This window comes from Fusarium venenatum (assembly GCF_020744135.1).
Source record: "Fusarium venenatum strain MPI-CAGE-CH-0201 chromosome Unknown EDB82scaffold_1, whole genome shotgun sequence".
Lineage (NCBI taxonomy): Eukaryota > Fungi > Ascomycota > Sordariomycetes > Hypocreales > Nectriaceae > Fusarium > Fusarium venenatum.
In genome coordinates, this window is record NW_027072129.1 from 2235740 (window position 1) to 2252825 (window position 17086).

Genomic DNA, 17086 nt, shown 5'->3' on the forward strand with positions numbered 1-17086 from the left:
AGCGATGTACGGACGACGGATGCAGTACAGTAGGCAAATCAATTCGATATGAGTCTCAGAGACTTCGAAACAGAACAGCGTTGTACTGTAAGGTAATCCATCCTCGCCTGCATATTCTCTAGGGGTGAATGTATTAATCAAGAGCTTGGGGGCCAGGGGACCCTTGAACTTGGAAACTGATCCAAGAAAGGTGGGTGCTGTACTGCAGGTGTAGGCGAGCGGACGGGGCGCGCGGTTGGTGTTGTTGGTTCCGTTTCTGTTTCTGGTGTGTCCCTGCAAGTTGCGATGATAGACATCCATCCATGGCTATGGCGGTCGTATAGCCATGATCTCAATCCCAACAGCGCCTTGGAGATGAAGCTAAGCTAGGTAGCTTTCCCATCGTTAGGTATGCGCGTGAGATGACGGAGTGGACCAGTGTTGTAGCTCCAATTCCATATCGTGATACGCAGATATTTTCGCATCTCGGTTCCGGACGATGCAGTAGTTGGAAACGAACGGAGAAGTAGACAGGCTGTCTAGATGGTCAATAGCGCTCTTGCGGAATGATGGTGAACCAATAATGCCTCCGATAATACCAACTCTAAATATTAACAACCTGCATGCCTTTCTGACCTACTGCCTATCTACTCTCAGTCCTCCAAACTCGCGGCGGCGTGGCGCTTCACACGGCGTCACTCGGCTACGAGGTGCGGTACCTCCGAGCCGACAAGTACCTTTGCGCAACCTCAAGGTACCTGTGCTGGAATTACAGTTCAAGTAAAGTGCATACCCAAGGTTGCAGAGCATGCCCCTGTCCCTGCTCTTACGGGATTGAACAAACTCTCATCAACCTCAACAACATTACAACGCCAGGTTGAAGACTCTGCATAACAAGTCGGTGACACAGGCAGACGACAACCGCTACCTGTGATCGATTATATCACGTCATTGCCCGGCTGCGATTGCACGTCCAGATAGATAAACCACATACTCTGACAGTGAATGATTGGGGCCTATTGTAAAGTGCGGTCAAGATGAATGGTATATAACGGATCCCATCGATGGATAAAACGTCCATACTGTAATTAATAACTGGAGTAGGCCCATAAAGCAACTGCTAAAAATTGGTACCCAGGCATTAAAAAGGGACGGAAACCCTCCGTCACTACCTCAATGCTCTCTGTTCTTTACTGTAACTGGCTCTGGTGCTGACGCTGGCGTTTCGCTTAGGAGTCTCCCCCTCATTAAAAGATTCTGCTCTGGCGCTGCCTTGCGCTCTCCCACATTCTTGGTCACTCTGGCGCGGCCAACCTTCACTGGGCGTCTTTGCTTGCAGCCAGTCGCGCGGCCCATAAGGAGCGGTCCCTAGCTTGACAATGGTACCTCTTTCGACGCGGGATTCTCGAGTCGAGAACTGACAGGGGAAGGGTTGTTGAAAAGATGGGTGTCATTTTAACCAGCCCTCTTTGAGTGATGTGCGGATCACGGACCGCTGCTCTGCCGCGGTCTTCAGGCTGGAGCTCAAGTAACAATCAGTCAGTACAGCACCTTTTGATGGCGATTGCATGAGCCGCTTCGTGTGAGATTCAAGGCACAAGCATCTCGTCAAAACCAACTAACTCTGCCTCAATATTGTGTCGATTGACTTTAACGTTGAGATCTGAACGACACGTAACTACCACCCAAGTATTTTAAATGCACCATACCAGCCTGTATGTAGTTGTTGTTTCAACTGTCTGAGTCATCTCGTCTATCTCACCCGCGACAATGACATTTACGAAGCTGTGCCGCGAAAGCAACACCCCTAGGAGGAATGTGGTTATAGAGTACTCTATGTATTTCTGCCTCTTGGCGCAAACTGAAGATATACCTTTCACAAGCCTTCGCTTCTACTTCATCACCACCACCGTTGATGCTACCAAAACTTATCTGTCCTGTTCGAATCAAGGAATGACAGCTGCAGCCGGTTAATCACCGACAGCACTTGACTTGACCTGACCTCACATACGTACGATTTATGACACATGACCATACATCTTCATCCTCGCGCGGTAATAACCTGTAACCTCCAACGTGTACAGTACCCGCAGCATGATCGTCCTTGGAGCCAACAATCCCGGATCCAATGAGCAATCCTTGCATGTCTTCAAGTTATGTATCAGAAAAGAAAAACCGGCGCAGGATGAACCTCCGTCTCCGTGTTAGACACCTGTAACTGACGCCTGCCCAGTCGCGCGACTCTCTAAACAACCTTAACCGAAGGCTACTAATCCTTCGTCTGGATCCTTCATAGGCCACAATAGCTGTCGTTCAATCAATCAGCTTGGCGCATCTCGTTTCTTCTTCAGGGTCGCAATCTCTATTGATGACAACCTACCTAGTCTGGGTAGCCGTCTGTCAAATTTTATTGGAACCACGCTCCATTTGTTACTTCAAAATGATGTCTTTTTGTCAACCAAGTATCTGGCTACTACATGAGATTGTCTGTTTGTGCCTCTTTCACTCGGAGCCTGCAAACTAAACAGTTGACATCGATTGAGGTCTCCACAGCATCGCTATACCGCATATTATTATAGAGATGGTGCAAAGAAAAGACGTAGGCTATCTGGATGGCCATTATTCTTTCTTCATTGTGGTTGAAACCAGCCCGGCCATTAGGAGCGTCTCTTGTTTACCTGGATCTATTACATAAGGCTTAGTAACAACAACCTTATCCCACGCATCTTCTCTAACTTCCAACTCGCCTTCTGACAATCAACAATATTGTGAGTTGCTGGGAGTGTTCGCACCTGCTTTTCTTGTGCAGTACCGTCTCAAACAACGACGAACTGCCAACCTAACTTGGAAATTGCACTAGTGTTTTCAAGGTTAGCTTTGAGCCTTCGTCGGCCCCTTCCCTGCGGTACGATTGGGTGGAGAATATAGGCGCCCCACTCGCTCTTGCCGCGGCGCTGCACCCGTGCACCAATGCACCTTTCCTCATTGAAATTGAGCCTAGACTTGCTCTTGCTGTTGTACCCACTTGTCAACTTTGAATCATCAGCTCATCATCGCGTCCATGTCTTATCCATCTTATCGCAGTTTTCACTTCAAGTATACTACATCAAATCTTAGACTTAGTAGTCAGATCTCATCATGTCCAAGTGAGAAATTCGTTGGACTTCTTGTCACAACACGGTACAGGGCTGCACTTCTAAACGACACCGGCTCCAAAAAGCGACCGGTACTCCAGCAGCCAACCACAGGCCGTTCATCTACCGTCCACCGCATGTCAGCGGGTGTGGTACTGTGTGCCCTTCTCGCCCCAACAACCAATCAAAATCTGTACTTTAGGACCTCCACCAGGATGTGGATGTTCAGGCACCTCAGACGAGACAGAATCCATTGACGCCGCGTCTAACACGCTAAGACCACTGTCTCGTGTTACTCGCCTGTTGTCCGCGGCTGTGTCTAGACACTAGTCTGGACTCAGAGCCCAATATTGGACTTTGACTCGAGTTCAGATACTTTCCCTCCACTTGGGGCGTTTAGAATATCGTAGCGCTTGAGCAAATGCTAGAGCTAAAAAAAAAATCTAGCGAGACACGCAATAGACCAAGTCGAGCATACACAGTCATTGACTGTCGGCCTCGATATCCCTGGTTATCACTGGCATAAGACTTGAGGCTGGCGCGCGTCTCGCCCGAATCTCTTGTGTTGCGCTCGTGTGGGGAGGTCTGAAGCATCCCTGAATTGGCGGCCTCATTCAACACTCTATTACTCAGGAAGGCACTGATCATGAGGACCATTTCAGGTTGTTCAGCTTGATCCTCCAAGCCTAGCTTCTGCCGAGGCTGAGTGGCCTACTCAAAATAATTTATGTGCGGAAGATCATCCCCAACGTGCATTCAAGCACATAACACCTACAGGTTCAATTACGAAACAGCCTGGTCTTGGTAATAAGGGGCTCGTTCAGTCCACTTAAGAGAATTTCGCTTTTTCACAGCAACGGGCATGACGTCTAAGTTATAATAGAAGTCATTGGCTGATTTATCGCTGGTGTTCCTATTTTCGTCCTTCGACTCCTCTAGTGGAACATTATTGGGCAATGTTATCAAAAACATTCCTTGTCTATGTTTGTTGCAAGCTCATCGCTTCCGAGTTAGACTTGAGCTGTCCTCGACATTCTTTGACTTGCTACTATGTACCTTCATCACTTGGTCTGTTGGGCGTCTCAACTTTCGTGCCGTCTTTTTTCCTCCAGACACCGCTGTTAGCGGTCTTTGTCAAGTTGTGATGAGGGCTGTCGAGTTACCAACCGCGATTGGCTATTTGCTGGGACAGGGGGCTTTGTTCGCCGTGATTCACAGCTATCACATCAGATAGCTGAAAGCCTAAGACAATACTGATATGGTTCCAGCGCCTCCATTCGCAAATCCATGGCCGCGCAGGTAATAGTCCGGTCTATATTACTGCACTTTCGGACCCAAAGGCACACCGCTGCATTGACTACAACCTCGCGATAATGGCTCTGCAGCTTCTAACGCACGCAAAAGCGCGGGGAAGCGGAGAGTCAATTCAAATGGTGGATATCACTCACCTCATTCCACTGACTAGGGGTTTTTGTCAAACTCGACAAGGGTGTCGTTCTAGGTCTTATTGTGCAAATCCTCTTCGAAGTCGCAAGCACGCGCAAGATTCAAACCTAACGAGACACTTCTTCTCAATAACCCGAACAGTATCTGATCAACATGATAAATTAGAAACAAAGTTTGGATTGGAAGAATTATTCCGTGTTGCGGGTCCGAATACTACCCCTGTGGATAAAGCACTCAACCTGTGACTGCAAAAATAGCATGGCTGGCGATCATTGCACATTACATGGCAGTCGCATCCCTCATGCTCACTGACACAGAACATGACAAGCAACGGTAAGTTTGTGCTTGACATAACTACCTGTTAAATTTTGTCCAAGTCCATGAGACTGTCGAGGTGGATCCTGGCTCGCCAAGTTCCAGCGTGCCCAAAGGTTCCTTCAAGTCAACTTCTACGCAGCTTGACCTTGTTAGTCCCAACAGGTCGTGACCATAAATTCAAATTGCTTCGTTGTTCTGGGGCAAACACTTCCAGAACACCGTCAGCGTACAACGCCAAGTGTCATTGAAGGATATAGCTTTATCGAACGTCGCATGGCGACCACCGATAGCTTGTACCATATTCTGAGGGTTCAAGAAACCATCGAAACCGAACCTGGCAAGTAGTATTGCAATGGCATGGTTGTAAACAGCCTCGAATGGGTTGTTGGTGGCCAGTTGTTGGTCGAGTTGTGCTCCTTCGTATTGACTCCTTGCTTGTTACCCCCCCCCCCCCCCCCCCCCACCCTGTCAGGATCATGCATCAGATACCCATCGCCATTGCCGTCCTTATATTGTACGCCGCGGCGGCGCATGTGAAATAAGATGCATTTAGGCATTGCGTTGGTTGCTGGCGTAGTGAGAGGGTGCACACTGTTGTTGTCGCCTTATGCCCGAAAGCATCAATCCATTCGCTGTGAAACCTGGCTGGAGAGAAGAGACAACAGTTTGGGTAATACTGAAGCTGGTCTCGCCACTTCGTACTGGTTAGTCTAATGCTGTTAGACTGTTACTGGTGTCTTTGCGGCGTACATGTCGAATCTCGACTTCATGTCCGATCATGCATGGGTATAATCACAATTGTGAACGTACATATTAGACCTATAATATACCGCAACTATAAGTTCGTATTCGGAGGGCTCCTGTTATTTAACAGAAATCCCATCATCAAAGCATGTTGCACCATGGGTATTGATATGGTCGATTCGCGAAGTTGCGACGGTCAGCCAATCATAAGGCGCTCTACCAGATGCAACAAACGTCACATCGAAGAGCCTCAACACTACAAGGATATCTCTCGTGGGGACGTTATAATATATTTTGAAAAACATGTTTCTAAATATACCACTGTTGTTTCATCTAAAAATACATCAAAGATACTGATGCTAGATCTGTAGGGCCTATGTCCAATGATGCTTCCGATGTTTACATCTAGCCGCCAGCTAAGCGCCGGCCTTGCATCGCATGTCCTCATCGCATAGCTATTCCAGAATGGCCATGATCTTGGCGCTTAACAAGGGTGAATCTCTATTTTGGGTTCAGGTATATTGATGCATATCATCTTTCTTGCAGGTTGGAGAGCAGTGGGTTTGTTCTATTGTTAACTCATAGACGCCGACTACGACATGCATCCATACCCTTCGCTTGTCATCGTGCAGCTATGTCACTGGGCGTCTCGCTCAGAACAGACTTCGATATGACTTCATCTCCCTCCCGAAGCGCCGGTTCTCTCTAAGTTTCCTGTGATCTGGGCACCATGCGCACTCTCCATTACAAGAGCCACGCCCCGTCTTGAAGCTCTCAGGCGCCAAAGATGCAAGTTCCGAAGGAGTGGCAGCGCTATCTCGACCGATCCGAACCACTCGATTGGCGCCCCAGGGCCGGTTTAGGCAATTCGAGGGTTGGTAATAAGCACGTTGGATGTAGGTCGAACGGGCCCGAGGTGTTGGATGACCTACACCCCTTGCTTGTTCCCAGCAACGTTGGCATCTAGGGGTCTTCATGAACTAGGGGGTATGGATCGTCCTCAGGGGAGATGCGTTTATAATTTTAGGAACATGTTGCTATAATAAGAGATAGCCTCGCTGCAGCCGCTGATGAGCTGCAGGTTCTTTAACGCAACGTCATCCCTTGTATCCAAGACGCTTCCTAGCGCCCACTGCATCCCTCGTTGGGTGCTCTGTTCGCCGGCATCCCCGGTTGCATCAACGGCGCTCACTCAATGACAACACTGCTGCACGCTCAAAGATGAGGGAATTCCCTTTTCCTTCTTTGCCCCGCGGGTTCGAAACGCCCATGTCCTTCAACACCCTACTCCACTTCCCAGGGGGTTGGAAGTCTTAGCTGCTACTAATGCAAAGCTTTGAACAGTCACACAGAGGTCCCCACTAACGGCGCTTCAACACGTTATGATATGTTTCAGAAGACGTTATATGTATGATCTCCCACTCCCAACAGCCATATATATCTTGACCACACATCAAGCTCATGAGATACCCTGTCTCGCCAAAGCCCGGTCCATGCGTATAGCAGATCTCGAACCAACAACTACCGGGCCTGGCAGATCTTGTCACCATGCTGGTTCAAAGATCCCTGTGTTCCTGCAGGAACGTTACTAAAGTTAGTTACGTGCAGCAAGACACTGGCGCGTAGAGCGATGTACTGTGGTACTTGAAGGGTACCATCCAAAATCCTACTTCTTCTGTCGTTTATTGTTCTTGTCACTGACACTGCTTAGAACACTTGCACTTCGCTTGTGTGGTGCACCGCTGCTGCCGGGGCGTTCGTCTTTGTCGACAGTGTTCTGTTCGGCTTCCTCAGTTGAGGCGTCCAGGGCCTCAGAGGTGAGGCCTGGTGTTTCCGAAGCACCCTTGCTCGCATCTTCGGCCGCCGATGTGGCGCCACCGTTTGTTTCCTCCTTGCTTGTTTCAACAGTAGCAGCGGCGGCGGGAGCTTCTGCGTCATCCCCTTCCTTCTTTTCTTGGTCGGTCTTGTCATTTTCTGCTGTTGACTCGGATTCAGGGGGTACCATAGCTTTTTGTCGTTCGGCCTTCTTTGCCTGTTCCGTCTTGATCTCCTGATCAAGCTTGTCCGAGACCTTACGGGCATCAAGCAAACTGTTAACTGCGGCAAGAAGCTGTTCGTATTGATGCGTAGTCGCTGCAGTAGGCATAATGAGTTTATTAGGTACGTCCAGTTCGTTGAGAACATTCGTGATGCGCATCTGCTGCTGGTTCGACTTGTGCGAGAACAACTTGTTGATTTTCTCGGTCCGGAAAGTTGGTCCAGAGCCCAGTCGGTCGTGATGGGTGACACCATATAACAACTCCTCTTGCGTTGTAAGCTTACGTCGCTCTTGTTGCTGTTGTTGGCCTTTCTTATTGTTTGCAGCTGCCGGAGTAGGAGCAGGCCCAGTAGATTCACGGGGGCCAGTAGATGCAGCTGTGCTTTCACGTCTTCCAGCCTCTTGGGCGGCGGCGGCTGTAGCAGCAGCAGAAGCAGCGGCTGCAGTTTGCGGGGGCACCGTACCAGCAGGACTATTGGCATCGCCAGGCATTAGCGATTTACGCTTCTTGGTCTTGTCAGCAGTCATCAGGTTCTGCAAGAGATTCTGTAGACCGGCAGAGGATTTGAAGGCATTGATGTCCGTGTCCGATCGAGGATAGTCAAGACGGTTGTACAACTCACGACGCTCGTCGTTGAATCGTTCGCTGCGTGCTAGGATGCGCTTAATCTCGAGCAAGAGCGACTCTTCTTCGCGTGCTTCCTCGCGTGATCGTGTCAATGCGTTCAGTGCAAACTCCTTTCTCAACTTCTCCTGTTGAGGGTTGAAGTGTGCCATGAGCTCATGTAGAGAGAACTCCGGTTGTGTCATGTACTGCACAGGCTTCTGCGCTGCCATCATTTTGGATGCGACTTCATAATACCGTGCTTTGAGATCTTCCAGGGTCCGCGACCTTGTTGCAGGCACGATAGCCTTACTCTCGTCGCCGTCATCATCAGCCTCCCCGTTGGTGGCTGGAGGGTTCCATTCGTAGCGATCCCATATCAAAGGCCATCGAAGGTCAAAATCTTGTGCTAGCTCCAGCAAATAATCCGTCTCCTCCTTAGTCCAGTCAGCATGTTGTAGCGACTGTTGATACTGTCCCTCGCTGTACTGTGGTACCGAAACCTGCACATTGTATTTTGCAAAGGCGGAATCCTCAAGCTCCTTTGGTGGTTGTGGTTGGTCTCCTTGACTCGTTTGTTCTTGTGATTCGTAGTTTCCCTCTAGCTTCTCATCCTTTCTCCTCCAGTGTCGCAAAGTCAAGTTCGAGTCGGCGCGCGCCGAGATTTTGAAAGGTCGCATTTCCCATTTCGCAGCAGGTTTCCGGCTCGTAAATCGTCGCTTCTTGAAATGTGTGACTTCAGGGACTATGGCAATAGGGTTGTCGCCGCCAAGGTTTTGTACTTCACGCGCCAGACCCTTCAAATTTGGTCTAGGCGCGGCAAGTTTTTGCTTCTTGCTTGGCCGGGGGCCAGCAGTTCCATCCCCCAAGTTGAGAACATCGCGAACGTCGGAAGAAGTCATGGTTGGTGTGTGTCGTTGGTGAGGTGAGGTTGTTTGGTCCAAGGAACCTTTAAATCCGAGATTTCATCACCAAACCCATCAAAATTGGGCACTTGCTGTTCTATTTATATTCAAACAGTCACTATTTCGCTCATCGTTCTTTCTCGTCGTATTCGAACCGGTGGTCTCGTTTGACGCGTCAAAATCTGGGAGGATGGTTTTGGATGAAGTAACTAAAGATGCGCCGCTTCTCCAGGATTTAGAAATCGTTATCTCCACGTGACACTTCTGAACCCCCTGACAAGCCGATCTTTGAACGTGGCAGCTTCGCCGGCGCCAACGCCAAAGCCAGAGCCAAAGGGGGACAGCTACCGTTGACTACACATATACGACTTTGTTTTTATACAACGACAAAGGTTTCTCCTCTTCGAAAATAAGCCGAATCGTCCAATTGCGCCAATTTGGTTTGCGCAAAAACAATCGCCATCATGAAATTCCTCCTTCCCGTTCTATCGTTCAGCGCTGCTGTCAATGCGCTGCACTTCTTCATTGACGGCACAACTCCCAAGTGTTTCTACGAGGAGCTTCCCAAGGATACGCTTGTTGTCGGACACTACACTGCCGAGGAGTGGGACGAACGAGTATCAGCCTGGGTCAAGCACGACGGAATCAGCATCTACATCAACGTCGACGTAAGTTTGGCTTGAACAGCTGTCCACAAGTGAACCCTTCGCTAACAAGTAGTAGGAAATCTTCGACAATGACCACCGTGTTGTCTCTCAGCGCGGTCTATCCTCCGGCCGTTTCACCTTCTCCGCTGCCGATGCTGGCGACCACAAGATCTGCTTCACCCCATCATCTAGCTCCGGCCGTACCTCATGGCTCTCTGCCAAGAACCCCAATGGCGGCATCAAGCTCACACTCGACCTCGTGATCGGCGAGACCAACCAGATTGAGAGCAGCGACAAGGGCAAGATTCAGGATATTACTTCCCGTGTTAAGGACCTCAACGCCCGCCTGGCTGATATCCGAAGAGAGCAGGTTTTCCAGCGTGTAAGTGCTATACGTACCCCAGCATGACTGAAAAGAACTTTAGACTAACCACAAGATATGTAGGAGCGAGAGGCCGAGTTCCGAGATCAGTCTGAGTCTACCAACGCCCGTGTTATTCGATGGATCGTTATTCAGCTCATTGTGCTTGGCATCACTTGCACTTGGCAACTTTCGCATCTCCGATCATTCTTCATCAAGCAGAAGCTGACCTAGATAATCCATGAATCAATCGTTTGTTTTTTAACGATACAAGTACAGTCATGAAGTTATCCATTGAGCCGGGTGTTGATGGAATTGCGTACCAAGAAAAGAGTAAAAAGGGATTTGTTTGGCAGTAGGTTTAAGACCGAATCACTCTGTCGTTGATTAGGAGCCGTGTAATATTACAAATACATGACGATGTTTATTTCATATCGATGGACCTATATATATATATGCATGCAAAGATGGAACGGGGAGGACGACTATGATAAAAATGGCAACGCCGTTTTCTTTTCCCATTAAAAATTGCCAAAACGAGAACTCCCTATAGTGCTCTATCTTCATTCACAACAAATCACCAAACTTGCAAACTTCATCCCCACGCTAACGGCTCGCTCCATCAACACCAGGCAAGACTGGGCATTTTCAGGTAGCCCAATAATAGCGTTGGTCTTGCTCAGTGATTACACAGATATTATGGACAGCGTCATAAGAAATAGAAAAAAGAAACACCCAACCAGACCCAAAATGCTGCCCTACACCGTCTCCTTGCGCCGTGCTGCGCTGCGGTGAAGATTAAACGAGGCTTTAGTATAATTTCGTGATGGTTGTCAGACATGAGAAAGGAAAGCCCTTTGCCGTAATCCCAAACCAAATCTGCTTCCCCTCTCGGGCGGTCATGCAAAAATATCGACTGGTAAAGGGATGACTAGCGGAAGGGGTCTAAAGTACCGAGATGATGGGGATCGAGGTTAAACATGGTTGTTTTTTTTCCGGTGAGCAAGACGCTAAAGCGAGCAGCTCAAGAACAGGTTTGTGGCCCGAACAACTCCGCTGAGGTAGGCTATACCCAGCCATCCGCAAACACATCTATTTGCGAGATAGCCCAAGCATCCGCTAGGCGTATCAATCCCCATCGATCTCCCGTTTTGAACAAATGGGGGCGACCCTCCTCAAAAATTGGTCTGTCGTCGTATACAGATCCTGAAGCACAACGCCGCAGCAATGAAGAAACAAAGAAAAGTCTTAACCATTGGTCGAGATGAGTTTAACCACAGCACAGGGTCTTCATGAGCTTCTGGAAACCACTAGGCTGAGGGTTAGCCTGTTGACCGCTAGCTTGGGTAGGCTGGGTCGCCGGGCCTTGCTGGGAGGTCCTCGGCTGCTGGGGCAGGTTCTGGGCGCTGTTCTGGAACTGGGCCTGAGTCGAGCCAGTGGGCGTGGCCATGTCCCGGAGACCCCCAACCCCGCTCCCCCTCTGTGCTGACAATGCGCCGGGGGCGCTTGGCCGATCTCTCTGCTTGCCCATCTGCTTGATCGGAGAGGGAGGAGGGGGTTGCGCGGCGTTTAAACGGCCGACAGTAAGGTTTTGTGCTTGTTGGTGAGAGGTGGTATTCCCGGGACGGTGGCCGCTGTGCAGCTCCATCTGGGAAGGCCCAGGGCGAACATTTGGGTTGTGGAGGTAGGCGTTGCTGTGGTTCTTCGAGTCCCATCCCTTTCCCGAATCCTTGGAGATCTTCATCCAGTCGTACTCGCCATCCTCGACCTCGCCGGTATTCTTGAGGGCCTGTGTGAAAAGCTCGCGAAGGTAGTCGTAGTCGGGAGTGTCCTCGAAGCCAAGGTTTCGGACGTAAGTCAAGTACTTGGAGAACTCCTCGGGGAAGCCCTCGCACAGGTCCTTGATGATAGTGGTCTGCTTCTTCTCGCCGATCTTCTCATACTTCTGCTTGTTGGTAGCAGCCTTCAAGCCTTGCCAGGGGAGACCACCACGAAGGAAATACAAGAAAACGTGACCCAGAGCTTCGAGATCATCTCGGCGGGACTGCTCACGACCCAAGTGAGTGTTGATACTCATATATCGGGCGGTTCCAGAAAGTGATTTCCGCTCGCGGTAAGGAATATGTTGCTTCGTCTTCGGGTCACGATACTGCTTGGCCATGCCGAAGTCGACAACATGGATTACACTAGAGGCTTTGGTGCCTGGACGGCCGATCAAGAAGTTATCGGGCTTGATGTCGCGATAGATCAGGTTCTTCTCGTGGATGGTCTGGACCCTTGAGAGCATCTGCTTGGCGACCATGACAACTGTCTTGATGGAAAATCTTCTGCCACAGTGATCGAAAAGATCCTCCAGTGAAGGGCCAAGGAGGTCGATCACCAGGATGTTGTGAAGTCCTTCCTGGCCAAAGTAGTAAACATTGGGAATACCAGCTAAATTGCTTGTTAACACAAAGCCGCACACGTTGTTTGAATACGGATATCTTACGGCAGCCGACAAGGATCTTGTATGTTCGGTACTCGTCGCGCAATTGAGGAGCATCACTCTTGCGAGGTTCCTGGTCGGATGTTAGTATGGCCAGTCGAATAGCTAGGGAGAAATATTGGGCAATTCGGAAACTAACGAATTTGATAGCAACTTGCTGGTTGTTGAGTAGATTGGTACCCTCAAAGATGACACCAAAAGAACCCTCTCCGATCTTCTTACCAACTCGGTAGTGAACGCCTACGACGTTGGATGATGATGAAGCCATTTCGGCGGCGTAGGCGGACTGAGGACCACCGTTACAAAATATTTAGACAAATACGGGAAGTATGGTCGTCGCGATGAAGGCGTATGTCGTGTTTGGAATCGAAACGGTTTAAACAAATCGATGCCTGTAAGTGTGCACAAAGCGTCAGTATTGACGAGACTTGATGAAATGTTTGGTACTGCAGGCATAAAAGGCAAGAAATTAGGTAGATGAGAAACAAAAGAAGTGGCGCTGTTCGCGGTTGGACAAGACCACAAGATGAGGCGACGGACAGATTGGCCAAGTTGGGTCGCTTTTCTAGGTGCTGGGGTCTTGATTGGAGGCGCGGCAAAAGAGACAGTTCTAACCCGAGGACGCAGCCGCCAGCCGCAGCTTCAGTATGGCAGCCCCCTGTTTGCGAAGGGAAAGAGGTCGATTTCACGCGTCGCAACGAGTCAATCCAGCAGTCGAACGTTGTATTGTCGCCGGTAGGATTTGCGAAGTTGAAGAAGATTTGAGTGTATTGATCGAGAGCAGGATTCCGAAGTAGATCAGATCAGATCAGGTCAGGTTGCTGGATATCCACGCTTGGGGAGCTCCCTTCTTGTCGGGGAGAGACGACCGAACCACAACACACAGCTGAACAGGCAGACCACCACTACACAGTGCCGTGGTCGGAACCGGGTCGAGTAAACGCAAAAAAGCCAATTTCACTCACCAGAATTAACAGAAGAGATGCCAAAAAGCAATAGGGAAAAGGCAGCTCATAGGGCTATCGATTAAAGTCGAGTCGATTCGGAGGGAGAGTCGATCGAAGGGGGACGCCCCAAGAGAGAGCGAGAGCAAGCAAGACGATGTCGGTAACGTTGATGGGGAGATCAAGTTTGGAAAGGGGAAAGAGAAGCAGTGGAAGAGAAGACCCGACCAGGACGGGAGTGGGAGTGGGTGAGAGAATGGAGAGCCCACTTCACCTGCAGCACTGTTCCATGGGCTGGCTGCACCTCACCTCAGTTCTCAGCACAGCCAAAGCAAAGTAGAGTACAGCACAGCACAGCATAGCATTACTATTAGCACAGCATTAGCATACCCAGCAATGGGGAGAGAAAAAAGCCCAGGCCATGCCAGGCCATGGACGCACCTCAGAAATCAAATCAGCGGTCCCAACTCCACTAGACTGCTAGGGAACAGCCCCGGTCCCCGGCCACAAGGCGGGCAGGTAACCTAGGTACCTCCAAGGAGGTACTAAGCATGGATGATAGCGCTACAGAATGGAACAAGCGAGCCTACCCTGGGCGCCCGCTCCAAGGGGCCAGGGCCTAGCACTAACAACGCCCGTACGCCAACCAGCAACCGACATTCGACCTGGGCTTCCAGAGGGTCTAGGCCAGTCCGCTTCTAGGGAGATGACCAGCCGGATGCAGTAGGAGGTACATTCACTTGAGGCTAGCAAGGTACCTCGAATAGGAGTATCCGTAAACCAGTTCAGCCACCTTTGGAGTTATGTACTGTACAGCATTTTGGTGAAGCACCTGTCATCTGTCAAGACTTAAAGGTGATAAAAGTTGTGCCAAGACCTTCGATACACTGTGCATAGTTTAGACTTTATGTAGTCCAAGTCTACTTGAGTAAAGAGTATCATGTACGGATATCCGTATCCCATGAATCTCTCTTGTAACTTTAGGTCTGATGGTTTCTCTTTTTCCCCTTGAGCCCCTGCGAGTCCCAGACGTTTTATCCTTTCTTTAATTTTTATGAAAAAGCGACAGCAATTATCGTGTCCAATCCTGGTTACCGCTCGAGTCGTGGGTCAAAAGAGACGTGATGTATAAAAAGTTTATTGCCTCGGTGCCATCACCTGGACAATGTGAAAGAAAAAAACACTTGACACATGCAGCACATAGTAGCCATTGACGTATGTAAACCTATCGGTGAGCCCAAATCAGTGTAGTTATTGCAGAATCTCTAACAGATGAATCCTCGCATGACAGATATATCTCGATGTTCATCTCTCTCGTCAAACTGGTCACTGGTTGATCCGCATACCTACAAACTCCGTCTGTGCCCTCGCAGCATTTCCCCAATGGATTCAACGAACGACTTGACTTGACTCGGCGCTGTCCGCTAATTCAGTGGAGTACCCTAACGTAGGTAACGTACATGTATCCGTATGGATACAGAACAATCCATGGCCCCAACGGCAGAGCCAGGGTACAAAACTCTACCTTGGCCAGCGCGCAATCTCCCAGCCTCTCGTCAGGTACCGGTACTGGGCCCCATACCTTAATATTCACCGTCTGTCATCTGGTCTGTGATGCTATCGACATGGGTTAGATGGTTGAGATTCAAGGTTCTTGTCGGCGAGAATCTGTTTCTGGCTCTTCACTCTGGCACAGAAGAGTGAGACCGACCCTTGGGCCTGCAGCCGGTCAGAACACACACGCGCACACACAAAGAGTGACCAATTTCGACGCTGGCCTCCCATCCATTGGGAGAGGGGAATGAGCGATGGATCTACGAGCTGTGTGCTGTGTGTGCAGGGGGAGCTTCTTGAAGCTTGAGTTTGTTGTGCATTCGCTTGGCACTATTAGATATTTCGTCTAACCACCTAATACTGACATATAAAGTTAGTAATTAGGGTACAACATGACAGAGCAGAGCAGTTCGTAGTGCAAACGATCTACCTCGCTTCACTAAAATGCCTCGCTTCTTGTCGTGATCCTCCTCCTGTCTTGACCGCAACATGATCCAACAACAGACATACGTACCTACCTACCGTGGTGGATATCGGGTTCTTTTCTCTTCCTATTGCCGTTGGGTCTGCTAGCGATTCATTCATTCACTCTATTTCTCCAGACTCCAATGACATTAGTGTGAATAGGTGCCTTGATCAACGTATTGGATGCATCCATAAAGTCGCTGCATCACACCAAAAGAAACAAGACGTTACTAGCGCCCGTCTACAGTGCAGTGCAGTGCAGTGCATATGTACCTATCACACTCTTTGGTGTCTTGGCCACGATGGAATCATTTCCGTTGCCCGTTCATACAATCTAAATTCCTGCGAATCCTCTCATATTCATATGCAGGACTCTTACTCTTTATGACTTACGATTCGTGTCCCCGCCCTCGTGAACTGATCGTGTTCGCCATATGTCTGTGTCTTGATCGTGAAATTATCCAGCAATTTAGCTCACCAACAAACAATCCGCCTTTTAGATATTTTTGCTGAAGCTACCCCGGCCCTAACAACAGCAACTGATCCAGAAGAGATATCTTGACCAGGGGGGGTCCCCCGCTTGAAGCGGCTCTCAGTCTCGGCTGGCCCTTGTTAAACTCGATTCTCGTCACATCAACTTCCACCTCCCTTTTTTTTTTTGCCTGTATCGCGTGTCCCCTTATTATTAGGTCATGTACTGACCGGTAGGTTAATCAGGTGTAGGCCTAGACCCTGCAGATGCAGGTCCCTTGGTTCTACCAGTCACTCGTACAACACAATTGCTTTCTTGTCAGTTACTCGCCACAATTGCCAACACACATAGCCTTTGTACACGCACATACACTTGCCACACCAATCAGTGTTGTTCAGTCGCAGCTTTTTTTGGTTCAAGCTTACGAATAGAGTGATGCGCCTCTCAATCTATCGTCATGTTTCATCCCACTCTCATGCTATGACCTTGTAGATTAATCTATTCCACTAAGCCTCTTCATATCTACGATCATAGCAATGCCTCGCATAAATTATATATTTGTGCTACGTGGTTGAGACTGAGTGCCATTCCTCCTCATTCGTTGCCGGGCCGGGTTTATCAAGTCTGAGTGCAATGCAATACGTACCCGTTTGTGTATGGCCAACCACACTCTGCTAGTCCTCGTCATCGCATATTCCTTATTTGCTTTCCCTGTTTCTAACAATATACTATACTGCAATGTACTACTTGCTATTGTTCCCTCGGGAAGGAAAGCACTCAAGTGCACGTCACTCTCGGAGATTTGACATTCTTCTTCCCTGTTGAAATTTCCGAAATACTAATTTCTAGCGCTCAGTAGGTCAGATCAGACATTTATCGCATAAACTTGTAATATGTAGGCCAATTACATTCTCCATGTCAAAGCTCATTTTAGCTTTTCAACCTGGGATCGACCAATTGCAATTGCGATCGATCGTTTCTAATTGACAC

General features: G+C 49.2%; 4 protein-coding genes across 4 annotated transcripts; 2 read left to right on the plus strand and 2 right to left on the minus strand.

Annotated features, from left to right (window-relative positions):
- Nucleotides 1–2150: 2150 nt before the first annotated feature.
- EDB82DRAFT_18579 (uncharacterized protein) lies at nt 2151–2735 on the plus strand. Its single transcript, XM_065607165.1, has 2 exons — nt 2151–2468; nt 2523–2735. The coding sequence occupies exons 1-2, from the start codon at nt 2348–2350 to the stop codon at nt 2672–2674; spliced, it is 273 nt and encodes a 90-aa protein (XP_065465376.1). The 5' UTR covers nt 2151–2347; the 3' UTR covers nt 2675–2735.
- Nucleotides 2736–6800: 4065 nt separating this feature from the next.
- Nucleotides 6801–9165, minus strand: EDB82DRAFT_549924 (SWR1-complex protein 4; the record flags this gene model as incomplete). Its single annotated transcript, XM_065609561.1, has 2 exons — nt 6801–7290; nt 7607–9165. The coding sequence occupies 2 exons, from the start codon at nt 9163–9165 to the stop codon at nt 7143–7145; spliced, it is 1707 nt and encodes a 568-aa protein (XP_065465377.1). The 3' UTR covers nt 6801–7142.
- A 232-nt stretch (nt 9166–9397) lies between these two features.
- On the plus strand, nt 9398–10669 carry EDB82DRAFT_483910 (emp24/gp25L/p24 family/GOLD-domain-containing protein). The gene is made up of 3 exons (XM_025731690.2): nt 9398–9836; nt 9892–10197; nt 10261–10669. The coding sequence occupies exons 1-3, from the start codon at nt 9633–9635 to the stop codon at nt 10408–10410; spliced, it is 660 nt and encodes a 219-aa protein (XP_025590690.1). The 5' UTR covers nt 9398–9632; the 3' UTR covers nt 10411–10669.
- Nucleotides 10670–10986: 317 nt separating this feature from the next.
- On the minus strand, nt 10987–12929 carry EDB82DRAFT_542948 (kinase-like domain-containing protein; the record flags this gene model as incomplete). The annotated part of the gene is made up of 5 exons (XM_025731688.2): nt 10987–11107; nt 11265–11268; nt 11455–12609; nt 12665–12734; nt 12801–12929. 5 exons carry the CDS (start codon nt 12927–12929, stop codon nt 10987–10989), a joined length of 1479 nt encoding a protein of 492 aa, XP_025590688.2.
- Between the last annotated feature and the right edge of the window lie 4157 nt (nt 12930–17086).

Coding starts and splice junctions, on each gene's coding strand:
- EDB82DRAFT_18579 (XM_065607165.1), top strand. CDS start 2,348: ATGACAACCTACCTAGTCTGGGTAGCCGTCTGTCAAATTTTATTGGAA. Junction 2,469..2,522: donor GCTACTACATGAGATTGTCT/GTTTGTGCCTCT, acceptor ACATCGATTGAG/GTCTCCACAGCATCGCTATA.
- EDB82DRAFT_483910 (XM_025731690.2), top strand. CDS start 9,633: ATGAAATTCCTCCTTCCCGTTCTATCGTTCAGCGCTGCTGTCAATGCG. Junction 9,837..9,891: donor GCATCTACATCAACGTCGAC/GTAAGTTTGGCT, acceptor AACAAGTAGTAG/GAAATCTTCGACAATGACCA. Junction 10,198..10,260: donor GAGAGCAGGTTTTCCAGCGT/GTAAGTGCTATA, acceptor CAAGATATGTAG/GAGCGAGAGGCCGAGTTCCG.